Here is a 23,178-nt window from a genome sequence, read left to right as displayed (position 1 = left end):
AATCAAAATAAATTCATAACTTCATTTGTACATGTCATAATTGGATGGTATTTAGATCAGTCCTACACCTCTCGGAGAGAGGAATCTAAGAAAAATATCAGCTGTCATAAATAAGATGACCCATGTGGAGTTTGGCCCTAGTTGCCAATTTTAACATTTTTACACCTTTGTGATCCATCTCCCATCTTTATAGCATGATTGTATGTGTTTCTTCAAATCTACACCTTTGTGATCCATCTCCCATCTCTATAGCATGACTGTATGTGTTTCTTCAAATCTATTTGATCTAGAGGGCAGTGTTATTCCTTCATGCTCGCTCTTCTAGCCACTTTCATGCCTACTCTTCTAGCCACTTTTTGTACAGAAGGTTCCATGTCAGTTTTTGTCTTTGCAGCGCTTGCCTGTTGATTTCATTGGGGATTCTTCCATGGTCAAATTTGGTCATTTTTAGTTGATATAGTTTTAACCTCCTTGTTGCTTGTGTTATTTCACATGGGGTTGAGGCTTTTAGCCATAGAAAATTTCACACAATATATTTTTGCGCTCATTCTATTTGTTTCCACCTGTTTTTGGGATGTTTCCCCCCATATCTCAGAGCCATATAGATAAAGATAAGATAAAATAATTTTAATAACGTCTAACAAGTGGCCAAAAAAGTAGGTCAATAGGACTAACAAGTACAATCCAGTACAAATTCCATGTTGGAGTGCGAAAGCAACTCCTAGATCAATATAGAAAAACTGGTATTACCAGTGTCTAAAAGATAGCAATGATGAATCTCCAATCCCATATTTCTGCTGATATGCATTTGTTATGTAGAAGGTTTACAGCTTTGCAATTGCCCTTCACCATCTTCCTTGTGTGCACTTCCCAACTCAGTAGAAAAACACTTTTTCTAGGACATCAAGTCAATTCTTGTCCATAAAGGGATTCATGTAAATGGCCCTAGAAGATTTTTAAAATTCTGGCAAACAAAGGTAAGGAAATTTCCAGTGCTATTGTTGATTTAAAGAAGGATAAGAAGGATATCTCAGAGGTGAAGTCCAACATTCACAGACTCCAAAACACCTTGGACGGTATTCAATTGGTTGCCATGGGTGACCATGACGAGATGGCAATCTCTATCTATGATTACCATGTTTATTTGTGGCTACCTTATGGTCATATGCCTCTGTTTTGACTAACATGTGTATGTTTCTTCATCGATGATTTCTATGCTCTGATACTACTTCACATGGCAGTTTGTTACCTTTTTTTGGACTGATAAGAATGAGATTCGATTTCCTCCTTATCTTTTTGCTAGGAAGGAAACCAAGGTTATTGTAAAAGTTCCTATGATAATGGGTAGAAGATTTGGCTTTCTTTTTATTAACAATATCCAATGTTTTAGATAGCCTTGTTGCCTCAAAATCTGGCAGGCCTTGTGAGAGGTATCACAAGACAAGAGCCAAACCAAGGGACAACACTATGAGGTTGAGGTCCAATGTCACCACAGCGCACCACCTCCTCCTCTTTAGTGCGCTCCAAGAGGCCTATCTAGGGCATTTATGACTCGAGGTTTAATGAATAGGCAAGGACGAAGGCTTACCAAGGTGCATAACACCAAGAAAAGGCTTGTTAAAGATAGATATGATCAATAATTGGAGTAGAAAGCCTTTAGGAAGCCCTAAGATGAAGCCTAGGGTTAGGTTTGGGTTTACCCTTGGGCAAAATTACCTAGGGCTTGTGACGTCAACCCTAAAAAGGAAGAATTTACCATGGAAAAGGGTGGATTTTGATGCAATGAGGCTCAAACCACATGTAGAACTCTTCCAAAGGCTAACACTCTCCTAGTTGAATTTTGTCGTAGCCCTAGCCTAATGGCTTGCCTTGAAGGGCCAAAAAGGTGAGGGAGAGGGAAAAAGGTTAAAAGATGTTTTTCTATGGTGTGATCACCTATGTGGATGGCTAGTGCTTGATCCTTGGGTGATGGAGTCTAAGGGAGACCTACTAATGGAAATATCAAACCCTAGTATGGAGTAAGGGCAAGAAAAACCCTAGTTTTCAAAACCCTAACTATCACTTTATGAGGGGATAAAGTTATGAGGAGAGGTTAACATGAATATCATTCAAGGGATTGTCATACATTCTATAGGTTAATACATACAATACTTTGCCAAATTTCATAAAAGAATAGTCAATAAAACTAGCACATAGTAACTCTAACAACAACCATTCCATGTAATAACCATTCAAAAGATAAATCAATAATAAGAATACTTACAAGCAATGCATGAAACATTATTTTATTATCCCAAAATGATGTCTCCACAACAAGAGCTAGTCTTTAAAAGCAAAATCTCCACAATAGTCACATCTCCACAAGAATGCAAGACACCTACAACTAGGCTGAAATCCTCTAAGGAGGTCGAATTGTTCCACAAGTGATGATGAGAAATAAAAATGAGGTGACCTCTATTTATATGAGGTCTACCTCAACGAATTTTAACTTATGAAGCCACTAAAACAAGTTTGACATGAAATAAACCTTGGGTTACAAGCCAACCCACTAGCTCAACGATAAAACATGTCATAAATGTCCACACGTGTGAGTCGTAGCCTCATAAATGTTGACATCAAGCCCTTTTTGTTAATTTTAGGGCTTGACTGTTCTCTGCTGTAGATAATTGCATTTTCAAATCTTTTCATTATTTACACATTACACCCCATTACCTCATATCATCTTTAGCAATTATAAAGAGAACAATAATCAACAATGCAACAGAACAATAAAGAATAGTAGAAAAAAAGAATACAAGAGAGACACCAGGAGTTAGGTCAGAGACCAGGGAAAAACCCCACAAGGGGGAAACCCAACCAAATTCTTCTTCTATTAGATATTCATCAGTTGTTCAGTTGAGATACAAAGTACAATGAGAATGAGATACGACAACTGCATCAAACCTTCTAGGGCCAACCCAAGTCAGTTCACAACTTCATTTGTGCACTGAACAATTTGATTCACTTCCATATCACTGTCTAGTGTTATCATTGTTGGCATCATGTATCATAAGAACAAGGGTCACTGCAATTGTCATCATACATCATAAGTCATATTACTACCACTACCAAAGTCACTGCCATATTTGATCACAACCATGTCTCTAAGAAATAGTCATATGGCATTGTCATGATAAGGTCGCTGCTACATATCGGAGGCACTGTCATCCTAGTCATCATTACACTTCATTGTCATAAAAAACTGTAATACTTAACTGTCATATCAAGGCCATACATACTGTCACACATTGTCATATCAACAAGAGATAATACCGTCCAACACTATCCAATACTGTCATATACACAAGAGATAATGCCATCCAATACTGTCATATGTACAAGAGATAATGCCATCTAATACTGTCATATGTTTCACTGAAGGTAGCAACCCATATGTCATTGTCATCAGTATAGGAATTTTTGCCATGTCTCTGTCATATATCATTGTTCTAAGGACTTAACTGATTGGGAGTCCACATCCTGAGTATACAAATGTAAGGAGGGAGCAATTGTGAAGACATGAGTTACCCTGCTTGGCCTATGTTTTCTACCCATCTAGTGCCCCTTTTACTTTTTCTTGATAATGCTTTGTATTATGGTGCATAGCTAAGGGGTTAGAGCTTGCCTTTTATGATGTAGCATTTGCAATTACCCCTTGAGATGACACAGTTTATTGCTCATCGAGGTTGGAATATGCAAAGGTTCCTTTTGATGTAATGGAGCATCATGTGCTAAGGAACTGGGTGATGGCTAATGAGGAGAGTAGAGATCATGCTAGGTTTTTTTCCCACGTGTTAACATATGTCTCGACCATCTTTTACATTTTGATTTTTTTTTCTTTTGTTCTGGCCATGATATGTTTTTTGATTCTTTTAGCTACATCAACCTCCAGGGCAAAGTTTTTCGGCCCTACTCAAGGATTGTGGACATGAGGGTGCCAAATCCCAATGAATCAATGACAAGTTATACCCGAAGATTGGTGGTACAAGGGGCTTGTAATGTGGCATATAAAGTGCTAAGTATGATGTAGGGGATGAATGGACACACTATTTCAATCCGGGTTTTCCAAGTGGTGCCCCTCCTATAACCTGAAGGCTTTAAGGGAGGTCCCACTGGAATAAGGCTAAAGATTAACCCTTTTGGTAAGGTGAGAGAGCGGATTTACAGTCAAGATCGGTAAATCTTCCAGATCACCCCTTTATCCATGCTAAACGGGCAAAACAAACAAGCATAAGCATCTGATTGCAAAATGATCAAAGTACCTTTTGAATAGTAGCCCACCTTCATCCAAGGGCAAAACAAACAAGCATAAGCACCTGATTGCAAAATGATCAAAGTACCTTTTGAATAGTAGCCCACCTTCATCCAAGTGGTAATGTCGGATGGTGAAAGGTATGTGGCTGATGCACATGGCTGAGACACATGACATATCATCATCAAATAGTAACTGTCAGGGGTTGCTGGCTAGCTGGCTATCTGGCTGGCTGTCGAATGCAGGAGAAATGATTTCTCCTATGGGGTTACCCATTTTGGTGGGTAACAACTCTGAAAGGCTTTCACTCATAGGATTCTGACTTGGCTTAGGCTGATTGGAATGACCGTCTAGACTTTGTATATTACCTGGAAGTTTAATATAAATATTGATTTTATTTACCTACTTTTTTTCTATATTCAGTATGATTACAAATTTTATAACCTATATCACCCGCGTTTAAGAAATGTATCTTGTATTTATAGATTGCATAATATGAATGCATAGCAATTTAGTTCTAAATTAATTCATTTTCATGCGTAATTATACTTGTGTTTTCATCATCTGGGTTTATTTTTTATTCAATGTTTTGTAATTTCATTGTATTTTAGGTAAAGAGAATTACATGAAGTGGATCCAGGATACAGGCAATCCTGACTGGTGTCTTGTGTGGAGACCTGTTCATGGTATGCACTACTAACTTTGCTTGGTTATCTATTAAGGCATTCTGCATGTTTGCATCTTCTATTTTTTATTTGTATGCACATGTACTGATAAGAAATGTTTGGCAGACAATGTTGATTATATATTTGCTTCTGTGAAATGATACAACTGATGTCAAGTTTTGAATACATCCAAGCTAGAAGCACGATAATGAGACTAATCCTAGAAATCTGCACCGAATATCTCTGTAAACACAACTCTATGAAGTGCTATAAAGTGACCATAATTCTTTAATTCCGAACCTAGATAGGACTCATTATTCTCTAAAGCTGCAAGTTGATTGTAGACGTGAAAATTAAAAATGTTCTGTACGTGCACTGCTTGCACTTTTTTGTGTAGATATAGAATTAGCGGTGAGGGAAGGATAGCTCACCACCTTTTGATGTTATAATATGATACAACAAGCAAATATAATGAAAATACAAGCCATCTTCAAAAGAATATTATACTATTATACTAGCTAACCCCTGGTAAAGAAGTATATACGCTGATGCTTCTTACTTGGCATGTATAAAATGAATCTAGTATTTTGGTTGCCTCTTTTCAGGTTCTACTAGTTCCCAAAATCATAGATGACGTAGTCATGTTGTAACATGTCAGTATATATGACTAGCTTTGTCAGTAATATCCACTACTCTTTACTTTAGCAACCTAGAGGATTTGGGAGGATTTGATTTATGGGGATGGATATAACTATGCTCCCTCATCTACATCTATGCTGAGTAGGGATTTCGAGGGGCTTGGTTCACCATTTCTTCCTCACTTTTCTTTCATTTTCAATTGCATATTCTTATCCTTGAGTGGTATGGACTAGCCTTAACACTCCCACCTTATGTATATGACTTACTGTATTTTCTTGTTCCATTACTTCTTTTGGTCATCCATGGATATTAATGAAATCATTTTATATGCTCTAGCTGCAGGCTTGATTTTGTTTATCAGTTGCTTGATTCACATGTCCCTCTGTTAAAAAGCATTGCCAATTATAGTCAACCTATTTAAGTGTATTCACCAGGTACTATGGAGCCATCTAATCTTGTAGCAAACTTCCCTCTAATTTCCATAATTCAGTAACAAAGGGAAGTGTTAGCACAAATTTTTACCCCTTCAGAAATTAAATTATCTGATGAATCCAGGATAAGAAATTTCCATGCAACATATAGGAAAATTCGGTAACAAAGGGAAGTGTTAGCACAGATTCTTAGCCTTTCGAAAAATAAATTATCTAATGAATCCAGGATAAGAAAATTTTGTGCAACATATAGGAAAATTCACCCTTGGTGTCACCAGCAAATCTCCCTCTCCATTTGGGCTGGTGTGTGCCAACCTCATCGGGGTGTTCCTAGTCTTAGCAAGTGTGTTGTTTTCACCTATAAATCTACAATATAACATGTAGAAAACAGCAAAATAATGGCTGTTTGACCAACAAGTTAATGGCTGAACAAGTTTGTAAAATACTTGGTGCTTTAATAAGTGGAATGATCCTCTAGAAATCAGCTTTTTATATGGAAAATAAAATAGGTAGAAGGCATATTTAAATGGCAGATTTCACCAGATAAAATCTACTAATGAGCCAGACTTGATTTAGACTAATGAACTAGACTTATATTAGCTCAGATAAAATAGACTAATGAGCCTGGAGACTTGATTTAGACTAATGAGCCAGACTTATATTAGCTTTGTACACATTTGATTATGGTGTGATGATTTGTGGAGTCTTGAGTCTAGAGACCATTTAGAGCCTCAATGATTATGTATTCTCATTCAAAACTTCAATTGTATGTGTAACTTATATCTCAATGACAATTAGCTATATTCACTCTTGCTATACACAAACAAACTTTTCATATTTGATGTCTAATAGTTTGGATTTACATTGATGTACATAGACAATGTGCTATTTTTAAAAACAAGCTAGTTTTGAAATTATTATATTTTTAAATATTGCATATCCCCGTCTCCAAAATCTTTGGGACTTCTGTTTCCATGCTGTAACCATTTCAGAAAGTTGTGCCCCTTTTCACATTTCACGCAACTTAGATTTTTATTCAAGTTAATCATGGCTTTCAATGCCTAGGACCGAACTTTGTCATGATTCTAGGTGAGGTGGAGTGTAACTTGTTTTGGCAGTGAGAAATTTGCCCTTATGATTAAACTGGAAGGTTTATATCAACATTTTTGTGGGTCTCTGTTGACTGTGGCTCACTGTTCAGCCCATATTTGATCAGGCTACTAAGGCTTTTAGGGAGGACAGGGCTTTTTCATGGTTCTAAATGTCCCGAGTATGTGATCTCTCTTTTCCATGAGCAACTTACTACTATGACTAAACTAGAAGGTTCATATCAATAATTTAGTTGGTTTCTGTTGGCAGAGACTCGTCCCTTCTTTGGTTATTTATAGCAGTATTTTAATTTCTATCGACTTTATTTTGGATACATGACATCTGACAAAGATACTGTCTATTTGGATGTGTTTCTAAAGATATCTACATTGCTTCAATGTTTGTATAGGGAATGCCTAAAATTCCATTTATGATTTATCATCTGACACTTTGCAATTTTTATAGTTGAACCTATACGACTTAAGTTTAATGATACAATCTACTGAACACACCAGTACAGCTACAACGACCACTTAATTAGCTTGGGTGAGTCACATGATTTATTTTTACCAATGGGTCAGCTTAGCTTGAGATGTTCACTACTTGAATATGTCCTATCAAAATGAAGTTTTAAGTATCTAATAAACTATATTTTAAGCTTGTGTTGCATGACTTTTCTAGCCTAAGGGTCTTGCTTTATGCGGTTTTCCTATTCTAGGGGATCGAGTAGGGCTTTCTAAAGTACATAGCATATGTTCTGTCCTTGATTAGGACTTTATTTGCATATGTATTATATTCCTTTCGTATGCAATTTGCTAACTCATCTTCTATTCCTGGATTTAAAATGTTGGGAAGATGAGTGGCTTAGTCGCTCTCATCAGCACCTAGTTGAATTTTCATGAAAACAAGAAAATTAAGGACTCACTATCCTGAACAGATACCTTCAGGCTTCAACAACATGGGCTTTCTAATAAACATCATCTAAGATGTATCTTAGTTTATTTGTGTTGCTTGTAATAAATAGTATTGGGAGCTATATGTAATGGGATTTTTTATGTATAGGTTCTGAATCAAACCCTTGCTATTGATTTTGTCAAAAGACATTACTCTAAGAGTCTAACCTTGTTTTGATATGCATTAGGCCATGGCCATATTGCTTTTGAAACAGCCAAGGATGATGATTATTACATTGGTATAGCAAATCTTCAACAAACAAGCATGCAAGTAAGTTTGCTCTAAAATATAAAGATTCTTCTTTGACTGCTAGATATTTGCATCTCAAAGAAATATTGCAGGTTTTATGTTTTGCTTTAAAAACTATTTGACAGATGCTGCTGAAGATAGAAATCAAGGCCAAGGTTTATGAAACTAGCGAGGCTGCTTTTTGGTGCCCCTTGGATGCAAAACCATGTACAATTGGCTTATCACTCAAAGGGTCGGAAGTTGCCCTTCTGACAACACCAGATATGCCACAGGTATTTGCAGGAAAATTTCTATTTAAAAGTTATCCATGATTTCTACTTCCAATTTCTTAGTATTTATTAAGTCCAGAATAAATCACAACATTTTGTGGAGTCGATGGACATTGGAAAATTATCACGTTTGCATCATATGCGCACTTTATTCTCCTTCAATTAAATAAATATGAAAACTTTTATCTTGTTGTCATATTAAAGAACCTGGGAGTTTACCATGCATGTGAGTTTGCAAGTAAACAAATATCCACACAATACACACGGGGAAATAAAAACATTCAAAACACGAGGAAAAAACTGTAGCAAAGAGAACATAGTGTTGATGATTATAGCTCAGACAAGTGCTTTTGCATAGGTTAGGTGTCAAGCATGCAGAAGATGTCAGATTGCCTCTTTAGGTTCTTGCTCATGATGACTGACTTTTATAATCTTTTTCCTAATTGTAACTTGGAAAAAGTACATTATTTAATTTATTAGTTGATGTCGACCACTAGGTTAACTTTCTTGTTAATTCTCCTGCGAACCTAGCTCCTGGCAATTCATTGACCTAGCAGATTACAAATCTACTGAATGAAAGCACGGCTAGATTCTTAATTAGTGGAAGCAAATTTCACATTAACCAATTGCAATCACAATGAAAAACAAATTTTGCCCAATCAACAACTCTTCATTAACATTCAAAACTTTCTTGGGCTTCTGTCTTGGGATGATGGCCCAACTGAGAAATTACAGATAATAATGCTTTGGATTTGATCCAATAAATCAGGCCCTAGATTGGTCCTCGATCCCCTTCGCTGATTTGGATCTCCAATGCTCCCCTTCTGCACTTCCTCGGACCTGGCACACTAGAGTATCACAATCCTCATTTAGATGCCTCTCTCAATCTTGTCTTGCTATATGGTGTGTCTTCTCCCTCTCCTTAACGTTGCTTTTATAACTTGAAATTGAGCTAAATTCTTAACCCTAACATCCAAAATGATTGATGGTCAAGATTAGATCTCACCTCACTTGAGATCAAGGGATGAGATTAAAACATAAACATAAAGTAATTATTTGACTTCCTAAGTTTACTTTACCTCAATTAGCCAACATAGTAATTATGTGCATTCCTAAGTTAAGCTCAGCTACAAAAGCATTTTGATCACACTATAGTATCCTAAGGAGATTTGTGGGCGAATTCTACATGCTGAGACACTTAAGCTTGTGTAGTAGTACTTGCCCAAGCTATAAACATTAACACTCCCTCTTAGCGAGGGAGGTACTTCTGCCTCATGGAACTAACTTTGATCTTAGAACTGCATCCAATGCATTGGTTTCTCTCTAAATGGGAAGCTTTCCTTGCCACCTGGTGTGGAAACATCCTCAAAGTTCTGTTTAGACTGGTTCCTAGAAGCCTCCTACTCTTGAATATCTTGTAAGGTCATGTCATACCAAGAGACCTTCGTGACAGAGTTGGAGGAATCTGTCAACTGCTCCTTTCCACTTGAATCTTAAGACTGACTCCCTTTGAGTTGCTCAACCTTCAGAGCTACTTGCTCCTTGTTCTTTGTCTCTTCTTAGCTTCTATTCATCCATCAAATAGGCTGGCCCTTTAGCCTATAAAGGTTGCTCTCTCTAACTCCTATGACATGTCCCTCATCAAATCTAGATTCGCTTGTTTGATCAGTGCATGTGTGTCCTAGAACGTTACACAGAATCCCATCCTCTCTATCTCAGAGACTGAGAGAAAACTCCACCCAAGTTTTGGCACCCTCAACACATCCTTCACTTCTAGCCTACCTCTTGACTCAAGCTGGATATTATCATTCCAACCCCTTTCACTGCATGTTTGGATTCATCACCAAACTCTACATGCAATCTGGGTATTGCTCTGTCAGGCTGTCAAACAACTCACGTGCCCCAGTCATATGTCGTGTGGCTCGACTGTCTAGTAGCCACACACCCACTAGTAATGTGGTTGAGAAAGGTAGGAAACAAGTGTGAACTTGGTTTCAAACTTCTTGGCAAACATAAGCTTCTGTCGATGCAACTAGAGTTGAATGCATGCCCTTTCCACCCTTCTTCTTCTCTGTGTTGATTTTTGATGATTTCCTAGATTGATATTACTTCCAATGATTTATTCTTTAGCTTATCTTGCATCACATTCATCATTAAGCAATTAGACATAGAAAATCTCAACAGTAAAACAATAATGCTAGTAAGATCATGAAGAGACAACCAAACAAAAAGAGATTATCTCAACAGTAAAACAATAATGCTAGTAAGATCATGAAGAGGCAACCAAACAAAAAGAGACAAAATTTATCCTGGGAAATCCCTAACGAGGGAAAAACCCAACAACCTTTTCTTAGAGAAATTTGTCCATTTCAACAAGGAATACAATCTAATTTCTACAAAACAGCCTGGGAATTTCTAGGTCAATACCAACCCTTCTTCCATGAACAATAGTCCTCAATAGTCATGAACAATAAGCCTCCTACAAAATTCGACCTTCAAACCAGGCCTTCTAGCCAAAGTTTGTCCTCCATAAGAGCTCATCTTTCCTTCCTTTTTCATCCTTCTTAAGATGATTTGTGGCTGCCTCAGAAGATTGTCTTGTGATCCGAATTCATGCCAAGAGGAGGAGGTCAAATGGCCTTTATATAGTGATCAAAAGTGTCCCAAGTGGTGCGATTGTTGGGCTGAGTCGACTTGTGTAGGTTGGAGCCGACATGACATTTTGGGGTAAATTACAAATTCCCTCCTTTCATTTTGTGTTAATAGTATACAAAGATGAAGACTGACCATAGCCCCAAAAATTCAACACTCCCTCTTAGCTAGGGAGGTATTCATAATGACTTCCTCAAATGTTCTCTTGTTGAAAAATTTCTCTATTCCAAGAAAAAGGTTGAAGTGAGCTAGCTATGTTGATATATCGATTCACTTCATGTTCAATACCAGAACCATGTGGAAAGCACCCTGCATCAACATCAAATAGAGGAACTAGTCGCCCACAAGTCCTAGGGTCACCAATCTACCAAGTCATCATTTGGAGTCATGTCAGGTACCCCACCTGACCCATGGTGAAAGCATCCTCGCATCAACATCAAATAGAGGAACTAGTCACCCACTAGTCCTAGGGTCACCAATCTACCAAGTCATCACTTGGAGTCATTCTTAGGTACCCCACCTGACCCATGGTGAAACCCTTGGGTGACCAATCTACCAAGTCATCACTTGGTGTCTTGTAAGGAACCCACCTAATCCATGGTGAAACATGGGGCCCATTTACCATTCCCACATGTCGTCACATGTCATTGAATGGTAAAAATACTTACCTGATGCTATAAGGCACTCGCTCAACCCACCTAGGAAGCACTCTGGGCCTGATGCTAAAGGCACTCACTCATCTCACCTGGGGAGCACTCTGGGCCTAGATGCTACCTAGGCCAATCTCCTTAGCCATATTACATGGCTCCTGGTCAATACCCATGACCCAAGGAGAATCTATGCCCCCTGATGCTACAACATCAACACTCCCTTCAAGGGAAGCATTCTCAATCACTCCAAGCTTGTCCATGAAGTATACAAACTTCATTCCAGGACAGAGGCTTTCTGACAATGTTAACAACCTGCTCAACCATAGAAATACATAGGAGCCTTACTTCTCCCTCTGACAGATGAGTCCCTCTGATAATTGGGGAAAATGTCTCCTCATAGTCCTCTCCTATGTCACAGGGTTCGATGGATCTAAACTTTGAGGTTCGGAATTAAGCGAACTTCAAAAATTTTATTAGGGTTCGTTTAGGTTCGATCAGGTTCAATGTTTATCTTTGTATTTAGGTTTTATAACAACAAATATCTCTGTGTTCAGATTTGGTAACTACAAATGTCAGATAGGTGGGTTGTTAATTTTAGGTATGTTCTATGCTTAGAGCAATTTATTTCAATTTTCACAGTTAGTTCAATATCTTTTCCACATTAGTAATCACATCAACATTAAAGTAAACTGCAGATAGAACATAAACATAAATCGCAGAAGACAAGCCAAGACAAGAGGACACAAGATGTGGCGCTAGCCAGGGACAAACCCCAATGTGGGGAAACCCTTGATCAATTCTTCTTATATGTTCTTCAATAGTTCAGCACAGAGAGAGAGGGAGATAATACATTTATAACCGAAGTCAACACTTAGACTTTCTAAATAAGAGAATAGATCATCTCTACTTGAGATCAGTTGAAGACATGCTGCTTCAACTGATTCTCCAAGGTGACTCCTTCACCTATCATTGTGCTGCATCTCATCATCATGCTGCACCTCACCGTGCTGCACCATGCTGCACCCATAATCACATCGCTGGACCTTATGACCATGCTGTACACATCATACTGCTGCACCTTATGCTGCCACTGCTGTGCCATGTACCGTACTGCTGTCCCACTGTTAGTGACAAAGCCATTCCATGTTTGCCATACTTCTGTCCCATTTGCTTGCTACATCAAGCTTCATTGCTGTCCCAAGTACCATTGCTGCACTTTGCTGCTCCATGTACTAGTTGTCCCATCTAGACATGCTGTACCTTGCTGCTCCATGTACTAGCTGTCCCATCTAGACATGTACCTTGCTGCTCCATGCACTAGTTGTCCCATCTAGACATGTTGCACCTTGCTGCTCCATGCACTGTTCCATGTATTGCTATACTACTGTCCCACTGTAACACCTACAACACACATAGATTTCCATGCTGTCACCTACAACACATATAGATTACCATGCTGTCACCTACAACACACATAGGGTCTTTCTTACGTGGCTAGGTCTCCTTTTCTAGCTGCGCATAGGTCTCCTCAATTGCTATGAATCTGGCCTCTCTTTACTGCGGACGTAGGTTGCCTCTAACTGCGGATTTAGGCCTCCTTTATAGGCCTCCTTTAACTGCGGATTTAAACCTTCTTTAGCTACGGCTAGACCTCTATCTTAACTGCTGCTAGAGCTCACCTCCATCTGCGGTTGAGTCTCCTTTCCACCTATAGCTAGGGCTTTTATCATGATTGCGGCTAGGGCTAGTTTGTGGCTCCATTTAGATTTGCGGCTAGGGCTTGTTCTCTTCTTTAGGACAACAACTTAGGTCTCTTCTAGACCAGCGTTGAGGGTAGTTTAGAACTTCTCCTTGCTGCGCTATAGTAGTCTCCTCCATGACTGCGTTAAGGCTGATTAGGGCTTCTTCATTAGGGCAACATAGAGCCTAGGGCACTCCCTCTAGATAGCGTAGAACCTTTCTCCATTAGGGCAGCGTTATCCATTAGGATCTCTCCTTCTACTAAAACCCAAAGACAAGTAGAGAGGAAGAGATCCGAAGTGAGTGTATCCAAATGACTTTCAAGGCACCACTATTTATACTAAAACGTTGAGCACATGTGAGGTTTATTTGGTTGCTGGTCGACCTTGACAAATTGTCCCATAACACAAATAAATTCATATCTCCGTGAATACTTATCGGAATTGGATGATCTTTAGATCAATCCTACACCTCTCGATGAGAGGGATCCAAGAAAAATATCAGCTGCCATTACTAAGATGACCCACATGGAGTTTGGCCCTAGTTGCCAATTTGAACACTCCCTCTCAACTAGGGAGAACTCCATCCGCTGATCCATATGTCCGACTGCACTATCTCTGCCATTAGTGCCTTGCGCTACTTTGCTCTCCTGAACCATTAAGAAGAAGAGTTGATTGAGAATGCCTCATACCATTCTGTACTGACCCGAAGTCAGTTTTATTGATCCCAGATCAATATCACAAGAGAGTGTCTCAAACCACTCATACTGATCCCAGATCAGTTTCATTGATCCTAGATCAATGGAGGTCATCCTAGCATAGGAGGTACAATAGATACAACAATGCGTCGATCGATAGTACTACTATGGTCCCTAACCCCATTTCCTTGCTCATTGATCAGATGAGAGGTACTTCCCATGAGTCCCAAAGTGCATGGGTAGGATGCCTCGATAGGAGAACTAATCATCCTGTCCTTAAGTCGCCTCAGGGTATCACAGGGGAAGGCTGAGCCATTCACCCTGTACACAACGCATGATTAGGGGAGGGTGAGTTGCCTTATGGTCGTGTGTTGCTCCAGTGAGTACCCCAAGCCCCCTCCAGAGCTCCTAGAGCTCAATGCATGTAACATGCAGGACCTTTATAAGAAGGTCCCTCAACGACTCCAAGTCGTTCGGGAAAGTCACAAATTTGACCTTTCCCTGGGGCTTAGACAGAATGTCTGTGACCTGTACATTAGTCTCAATGCGATGGAGCCTCCTCCCTCATCGACTTACCATATCCCTGATAAGGTAGTATTTGATGTCTATCTGTTGGAGCAATCATAGAATACGAGATTCCTCAACAATCGAATTCCTCCCTGGTCGACATAGAGGATAACGGTGGTATCCATCATGTGTACGAACAAATCACTCGAGAGCTTCCACAACCAGGCAGCTTCACACGAGATCATACTCATAGCTATGTATTCAGTCTCAACGGTGCTTATAGCAACTGACTTCTGCTTCCTGCTCATCCTGGATATCAAAACAAAACCCAGAGAGAACCAACACTTAGAAGTGCTCTTGCGATCCTCTACACTGCCTGCCTAGTCAGCATTCGAATAATCATGCAGCTTCACATTTCCAGCAGTGTATCTCAATCCATGAGAGATTGTGCCCTGAAGAGTTCTCAGAAGATCCTTGGCACCAATATAGTGAGGTTCAACCATATATGAGCTCATCATGCTAACTGCAAAACATATGTCCGGACAGAAGTTCACCAGAACATCAACGTGAATGAGTTTATGAAACTCAGAGGTATTTTCCAAATCAGCTCCGACATCACTACCATATAACTTTTGAAAGTTAAGATCCTGGGGGTAGTCATGGGCTTGTAGTTTATCATTCCACCTCCGGAATCCAACTCCCTCTTACTTCTGAGAGGGTCTGCACCTGTCAGAAATAGGTCGTCCTCAGAAGGTGCCGGTATGAGAGGTCTATCATCCACAACCTTCAAGCAATGGTTTGGATCGGTTTCACTCCTAGTGAATCTCAACTTTATCAGACAGCTATCAAACCTCTCATACTACGCTTGGGGTGTTTTGCTTCAAGCCATAGAGGGCTTTCTTCCACCTGCATACATGAGATTCTCGATGAATCTCAAACCCCTCGGGTTGTTCCAAGCTTGTGGACCTGCTACATGAGGGGAATGGTCCCCTTGTAAGATTTTCCTTCGGTACATCTTAGACATGTACCTTCATGCTCCTTTTGAATTCAGGCATCCCAGTCACCATCTGATTCACATTGGGTAGGGCCCCATAATAGACCTCTGATGTTATAGATGAGATGTGTCAATTGACATGGTCCCCAATGGACCATCTTGCAACTTGATACAAATTGCCAACCCTGAACCCATGAGTAAAAGCATCTTTGAAAATTCTATTTTCAAACACGTACCTTTCCATCGATGAATGCCACCTTGAAACCTTTGACTTCCATTTGCTGAAATGGACACCAGGTTCTTCTTGCGATCAGGTACATAAAAGAGATTTTGTAAATGAATCAAGTTACCCTCATTCAATTGAGGGGTAAACATTTCCTACACCCTTTCCGGGATAAGTGGCACCCATGATTGTTTCCATCTCTTACCAAATTCGAGAGAGCACCCTTCTATCCGATGAAGTGCCTTGAAGCACTATAATCAATAAGTTAGATTCCCACAAAATCTGAAGGCGAGGGCCAATACAAGATAACGCTTCTTTATCTTATCAGAAACAACATTTGATTCTTCATACCTGGGGTTCCTTGCTTTCATTGAAGAGTCGGCCGTTTCCTTGATGACCTGCATTATTTTTCATTCCTCTGATCACTGGAATGGTTTTTATCTTCATCAAGAGATGTGTCCCTGCCATTTGGACACTCCTTCGCATAATGGCCGAACTTATTGTAAGCAAGGCATCTGCCTTTCCTTTCACTTTGAGATCCGGACTTCCCATTGAAGTGATCTGTAGGTAGGCCATTAGAATCTTCTACTGCACCATTATGATAATATACTCTGCTTTGACTTCACCCTTGGTGAATTTGAAGAGGGATAAGGAATCCATTGATCCTTTTGTCCTTTCCCAATTGTCTTCAGTGATTGCTCTTTCACTCTTGCTTGGGCTTTGTCTTCACTTCACTTCTGATACCATGTTAATTTTAGGTATGTTCTATGCTTAGAGCAATTTATTTCAATTTTCACAGTTAGCTCAATATCTTTTCCACATCAGCAATCACATCAACATTAAAGTAAATTGCAGATAGAACATAAACATAAATCGCAGAAGACAAGCCAAGACAAGAGGACACAAGATGTGGTGCTAGCCAGGGACAAACCCCAATGTGGGGAAACCCTTGGTCAATTCCTCTTATATGTTCTTCAATAGTTCAGCAGAGAGAGAGAGAGAGAGTACATTTATAACTGAAGTCAACACTTTAGACTTTCTAGATAAGAGAATAGATCATCTCTACATGAGATTAGTTAAAGACATGCTGCTTCAACTCTTCAATTGATTCTCCAAGGTGACTCCTTCACCTATCATTGTGTTGCATCTCGTCATCATGCTGCACCATGTTGCACCCATCATCACATTGTTGGACCTTATGACCATGCTGTACACATCATACTGCTGCACCTTATGCTGCCACTACTGTCCCATGTACCATACTGCTGTCGCCAATCCGTGTTTACCATACTGCTGTCCCATTTGCTTGCTCCATCAAGCTTCATTGCTGTCCCAAGTACCATTGCTGCACTTTGCTGCTCCATGTACTAGCTGTCCCATCTAGACATGCTGTACCTTACTGCCCCATGTACTAGTTGACCCATCTAGACATGTTGTACCTTGTTGCTCCATGCACTAGCTGTCCCATCTAGACATGCTGTGGCTTGCTGCTCCACGCACTGTTCGATGTACTGCTATACTGTTGTCCCACTGTAACACCTACAACACACATAGATTTCCATGCTGTCACCTACAACACACATAGATTACCATGCTGTCACCTACAACATACATATGGTCCTTCATACGTGGCTAGGTCTCCTTTTCTAGCTGCGTATTAGTCTCCTCAATTGCTATGAATCTGGCCTCTCTTTACTATGGACTTAGGCCGCCTCTAACTGTGGATTTAGGCCTCCTTTAATTGCGGATTTAGGCCTTCTTTAACTGCGGCCAAACCTCTACCTTAACTACTATTAGAGCTCTCCTCCATCTGTGGCTGAGTCTCCTTTCCACCTACAGCTAGGGCTTTTATCATGACTGCACCTAGGGATAGTTTGTGGTTCCATTTAGATCTGTGGCTAGGGCTAGGTCTCTTCTTTAGGACAACAACTTAGGTCTCTTCTAGACCAGCGTTGGGCAATTTAGAACTTCTCCTTGTTGCGCTATAGTAGTCTCCTCCATGACTGCGTTAAGGCTAATTAGGGATTCTTCATTAGGGCAGCATAGAGCCTAGGGCACTCCCTCTAGATAGCGTAGAACCTTTCTCCATTAGGGCAGCGTAATCCCTTAGGATCTCTCCTCCTACTAAGACCCAAAGACAAGTAGAGAGGAAGAGATCCGAAGTGAGTGTATCCAAATGACTTTCAAGGCACCTCTATTTATACTAAAAAGTTGAGCACATGTGAGGCTTATTTGGTTGCTGGCCAACCTTGACAGATTGTCCCATAACACAAATAAATTCATATCTCTATGAATAATTATCGAAATCGGATGATCTTTAGATCAATCCTACACCTCTCGATGAGAGGAATCCAAGAAAAATAACAGCTGCCATTAATAAGATGACCCAAAGGGAGTTTGGCCCTAGTTTCCAATTTTAACACGGGTGTAGCAATCGAGTCAAATGAGCTCCATCTCTTGTGACGACGACGACATCACCAGTTGGGCACCTTTCATTGCAAAATATCCACAAAGTAGCTCGCAATTGAAATTTGAGTGTTTGGGCTTAAGGATTTATGTTACGCGTGGCTTAAGAGTTTAGATGATAGAAATACCCGAGTGTTAAGCTCTTGATTTGGTAGACTAGGGTGGGAACTGGGGCCGTGGAAGGAGGGCACCACCAGTGGTGTCTCGAATCCACGTCTTTTTCTTTATATTTAAGCACTCGCCTGTTGCATCGGTTTAGTCCCTCCACCACCCAACTATTGTTAAATGCCAATTGGAACTGTAATGATTGCAAAACTTGAATTAGGGGCTGAGATCTTAAGACTTTTTGTGACGTGTGGCTTAAGAGTTTAGATGACAGAAATACCCGAGTGTTAAGCTCCCAATTTGGTAGACTAGGGTGTGAACTGGGGCGTAGAAGGAGGGCGCCACCAGTGGCTTCTCGAATCCACGACTTTTTCATTCTATTTAAGCACCCACTTGTTGCATCGGTTTAGTCCCTCTGCGACCCAACTATTATTAAATGCCAATTGGATGCCAACTGGAACTGTAATGATTGTAGAACCTGACTTAGGGGCCAAGGTCTTACAACTATGCGACCTTTAGGAATCACGTTACTATTGTACCAAATGCAAAAGTGTCCTTGGGCGTCCTTCGGTTGGTTCGCTTTAGCACTCTGTTATGTATATAAAATTGGCATGAGATAGGGTTTCATGATCAACTCACCCCAACTCTCTAAGCCCAATCTCCTTTCCAGGAGGGTGGAAAATTGTTGTCAATGGGAGGAAGCGTGGAAAGTTTAAAAAGGTTAAATGCCATGTTACAAGTTTAAAATGATACTTTGGTGTATTCATGCATAATAAGGTTATAAATTTAATTATTTTATATTCTAAATTATATATAATTAAAATAATTATTTTTGATATATATCATTAAAGATATTAGGGATGGTGTTACTATAAATTTTATTAATCTCACAAATATGGTAAATCAATATAACTTAAATTTATGGAAATTTATAAATTTATTAATACAAATGCAATATAATTATACATGAAGATAAAAATTATATAACTCTAAATATTTTTTATATAATTTGAAAATTTCTAATATGTATAGAATCAAACTCAACGGCAGACCTCATTTGAACTTTATCGAAAAATTCAAATTCAAATCAAATTTAATCATTGTCAAACTCGAATTCAAACCCGAATCATGTGACATTAATCCTCTCCCTTTTCTTGGTAGAATCTTTGCTTTGTGCTTTTATATGCTTCCAACAAATGCTTGATCTTGTGAATCCATCTTGAAGTCACCACTGACTTTCCACAGATCTTGATACAATGACATCCTTCAAACTTGTTGGCTTGCCTGCTCCCTCTGAACCAGGAGCCCTTCTAGATATCGGTACAATTTCTCCCTCCTGAACATGAATCACTCATGGGAGAGTCCTTTTGCCACATACTTTGCTTTGTTCTTCCAGATACTTCCAATTGTTTTCAGAGCCTTGGCATCCTTCACGATGTACCTGCAACCCTCATTAGGAGGTCATGGAAGAAATGATTATAGCCCAACAAAAAGAAACAAAGATAAGAGACTGACTAATAACAAAACAATAATAATCAAGGAAGAGAGATATGAAGTACTTATATTTTAATGTGTAGGTAATTGTCGACTCCCTTTTGATCTTTGCCGCCTTCCAGAAATCATTGAAATCTATCTACAAACTCATCATCCTCGTCCTTATCATCAACATGTTGCTTTCCTTTCCTTTATGAGTTACAGTTTCTTCTTTCAACGGAAACATCAATCTAGGTCTAGCTCTAGTGTTTTATTTTTCAAAACCTAGGGCTTTCTTATCCAAGCCCTCTGCTTTGCTAGGGTTTACAAACCATATATTTCCAATTTACATCTACACCTCTGTCATATGCAAGTTTTTCTTTCCATATCCAAATGCCCAAAACCATCGAATCCTTATGCCTTTGCATATGTGATGAAATCCATCATTATCATCAATGAATTAAGGACGTATCAGGGCTAATAGTCCATTATAGCTTTTGTAGGGAAACATATGTTTTCAACATAACTTCAACTAGCAACATATGTAAGGCATCTTTCAAGGTTCATGGCATCAATACAACATCTTGCTTCTAAACGCACTTTGAAATACAATGCAACATTTCCAAAGGAAATATTGGTCCCTAAAACTTTGATCCAACATATCACACTTTAGGTTGCCAAATATTCTTGCCATAGGTATAAGGATTTCACATAGTTCATCCCCCTTCATTATTGACATTCCTGAATAGCTTCCTGTGAAGTTACCCAATATATATTTTGAGAGAAAGCTTCCTTCAAGCCTTATTTCATCGAACTAGAGATGAGCCATAACTCCAAAAACTTTAAAGAATCAAAATAACCATTTGCCATGGCACCATATCTCATCCAACAATATATACAAACATGAGCATTTGATTCGTTGATTTCTTTGGAATACATGTCTACCATATTCTTATAATTAGGGGAAATCCAATTAGTACAAAGATTTATATATCAGACAATACATCCTCTACCGCAGAGCCAGTGAGATTTAAAATTGACAAACGAATATATCAAGGTTGAAATCATCCTATCCCACCACATATTTGTTGAAGAATCTAAGGGAAATAAGTGTAGTGTGATTCTTTGTTGCTTGATAACAATTTGTGGAGTCTTTTTACTTTTTCTTGTTAGCTTAATCTTCTTCTTCTTATTAATGCATGTGTGTGTACTTCATCAAACTGCTGCCAAAACATAAGAACAAGAACACAAGATGTCGGCTCTTTGCCGGGGCCAAAACCTCTCTTCTCTTGAGAGGAAAACTCTTTCCTGAATTTCTCTTTTTGAAGCTTTTTTCTTGATCAATGCCAAACCCTAGACCCTTGACTAGAAGATCCTCCAGCCACAAGTCAAGTTCGTTCAAGATTACTTTTTCTTGCAGCACTTTGTCCTCCTCCTTCCAGCATGTTATCTTTCTTCCTTCTGCACTTTTTCCGGCAATTGTAGAGACCTTCTATTGTACACTCTAGAATGTCCCATGACCTTTTTCTTCTTTCGCTTGTGATGGAGCCTTTCTAACTTCAGGAGATGGCTTTGTTTCTTCTCAACCGAGCCTTCTTTTCCAAATATTGCAGACTTAGAGCAGCAACAATGCAGCCCTAATTCTTCGCACGTGTGAGGCAATCTCCTCACAAGAACTATGTCTTACTCCCTTCCTGTAGGCCTAGTTTGAACCCTAAACAATGAGATATGGTACACTGTAAATTACAGCTGTCATAACCGGAAAGACAACTCTCCTTTCCTCGCACATGTGGCTGTAACTAGCCCTTTAACACTTCGGTTTTCTTCTTCCTTTCTTCACTGCCTTGGAAACCCTTTTCTTGTCCTCTTGTTACCCTATTCTTGCCTTGTACCTTCGCAGATGTCAGAGAGGAATGCGTTATCTTTTGAGGGAGTGGACAACCTCTATATATAGAGGTATGTCCCACCTTTAGGCCGACTTGCTGCTTTGAGGCCAACTTGATTTTCTTTGCTGCAATAGGTGCTTTTAATGGTGCCATTGCTTCTTTTGATGATGTTTTTGCTTGGAGGATAACTTTTGTACATAAATATAATTCTTTTGACTCTTTGACTCACCTATAGCACTTTGACATGTGTTGAAATTTGGTACCGGAGGACAGGTGGTTCCCTAAGGCTTTGATCTTTGGCCTAGGGAAAAGTGTCCAAAAGAATTTAATTTTTCTCCTAAAGTAACTTTATAATTTTTATAAAGTTAAATCTAATTTGAAAGTGACTTTAAGTGATAAAGTTACTAAGTCTAATTTTAAAGTGACTTTATAAAGTCAATGAAAAATTAGAAAGGAAAAGTGACTTTGGAAATAAATGACTAAGTGGGTCTTTATTAAAGTGGGGTGAATTAAAAAATAGAAAGTGAGATTTAAATGAGCATTTAATCTCAGCCATTGATCTAAATCTATTTCAACCATTGGATTTAGGGATCACCCAAAAGTCATTTAGGGTTGGGTTAAGGGAGGAAAAGGGGAAAAAGATCATTCATTCTTTCATGAGCAGATTGGGAGAAGGAGAGCAAGAGAGCAAGGGAGATTTCTGGACAAGGAGGAGAAAGAGGCAGCAGTTTGGCACACACACCAAGGCAGCATTTCAGCAAATCTGAACAGCATAAAGAACAAGCAGAAAAAGGCAGATTTAGTGAGCAAAACAGTGAAAAAAAATTGATTTTCAGCACGAATATCGAGGAGGCGATTTTTTGCACGAATTTCGAGGTCTGCCCGTACAAGTCCGTACGGCAGTCCGTACAGTCTGTACATCCGTACGTCCGCACAGTCCGTACATCCGTACGGTCCGTACAGTCCGTACAGCCATTTTCAGACTGTCTGTTAGCTGAAAAAACAGATAAGTTTGCTTGCTGGAAAATTTCTGTTTTTGCTGATTTTTTTGCTGAAAAATATTTTCTCTGTAAAAGGCATTTTCCAGAAATAAAGAAGAGCTCTCAAACTGGTTTTCCCCAAGAGTTGTAGGGGGTTTTTCCAGGGTCAAGTTGACCAAAAATCACTGAGTTTAAATGTGTTTTTATGGCTGTTTTAA

General features: G+C 39.3%; 1 protein-coding gene across 1 annotated transcript in view; it reads left to right on the top strand.

Moving 5' to 3' along the window:
* LOC149182562 (E3 ubiquitin-protein ligase APD2-like) overlaps positions 1 to 23,178 on the top strand; it is a 135,365-nt gene that overhangs the window by 61,481 nt on the left and 50,706 nt on the right. Inside the window, exons 5-7 of the mRNA XM_089416884.1 lie at positions 4,903 to 4,977; positions 8,257 to 8,339; positions 8,444 to 8,590. Of these exons, the coding sequence (XP_089273010.1) occupies positions 4,903 to 4,977; positions 8,257 to 8,339; positions 8,444 to 8,590 (305 nt within the window). The remainder of the gene's footprint in view (positions 1 to 4,902; positions 4,978 to 8,256; positions 8,340 to 8,443; positions 8,591 to 23,178) is intronic.

Source organism: Pinus tabuliformis, chromosome 3_2, assembly GCF_031772625.1.
Source record: "Pinus tabuliformis cultivar Carrire ecotype Pingquan chromosome 3_2, CPIR1, whole genome shotgun sequence".
Classification (NCBI taxonomy): domain Eukaryota; kingdom Viridiplantae; phylum Streptophyta; class Pinopsida; order Pinales; family Pinaceae; genus Pinus; species Pinus tabuliformis.
This window is presented reverse-complemented; position numbering and strand designations above follow the sequence as displayed.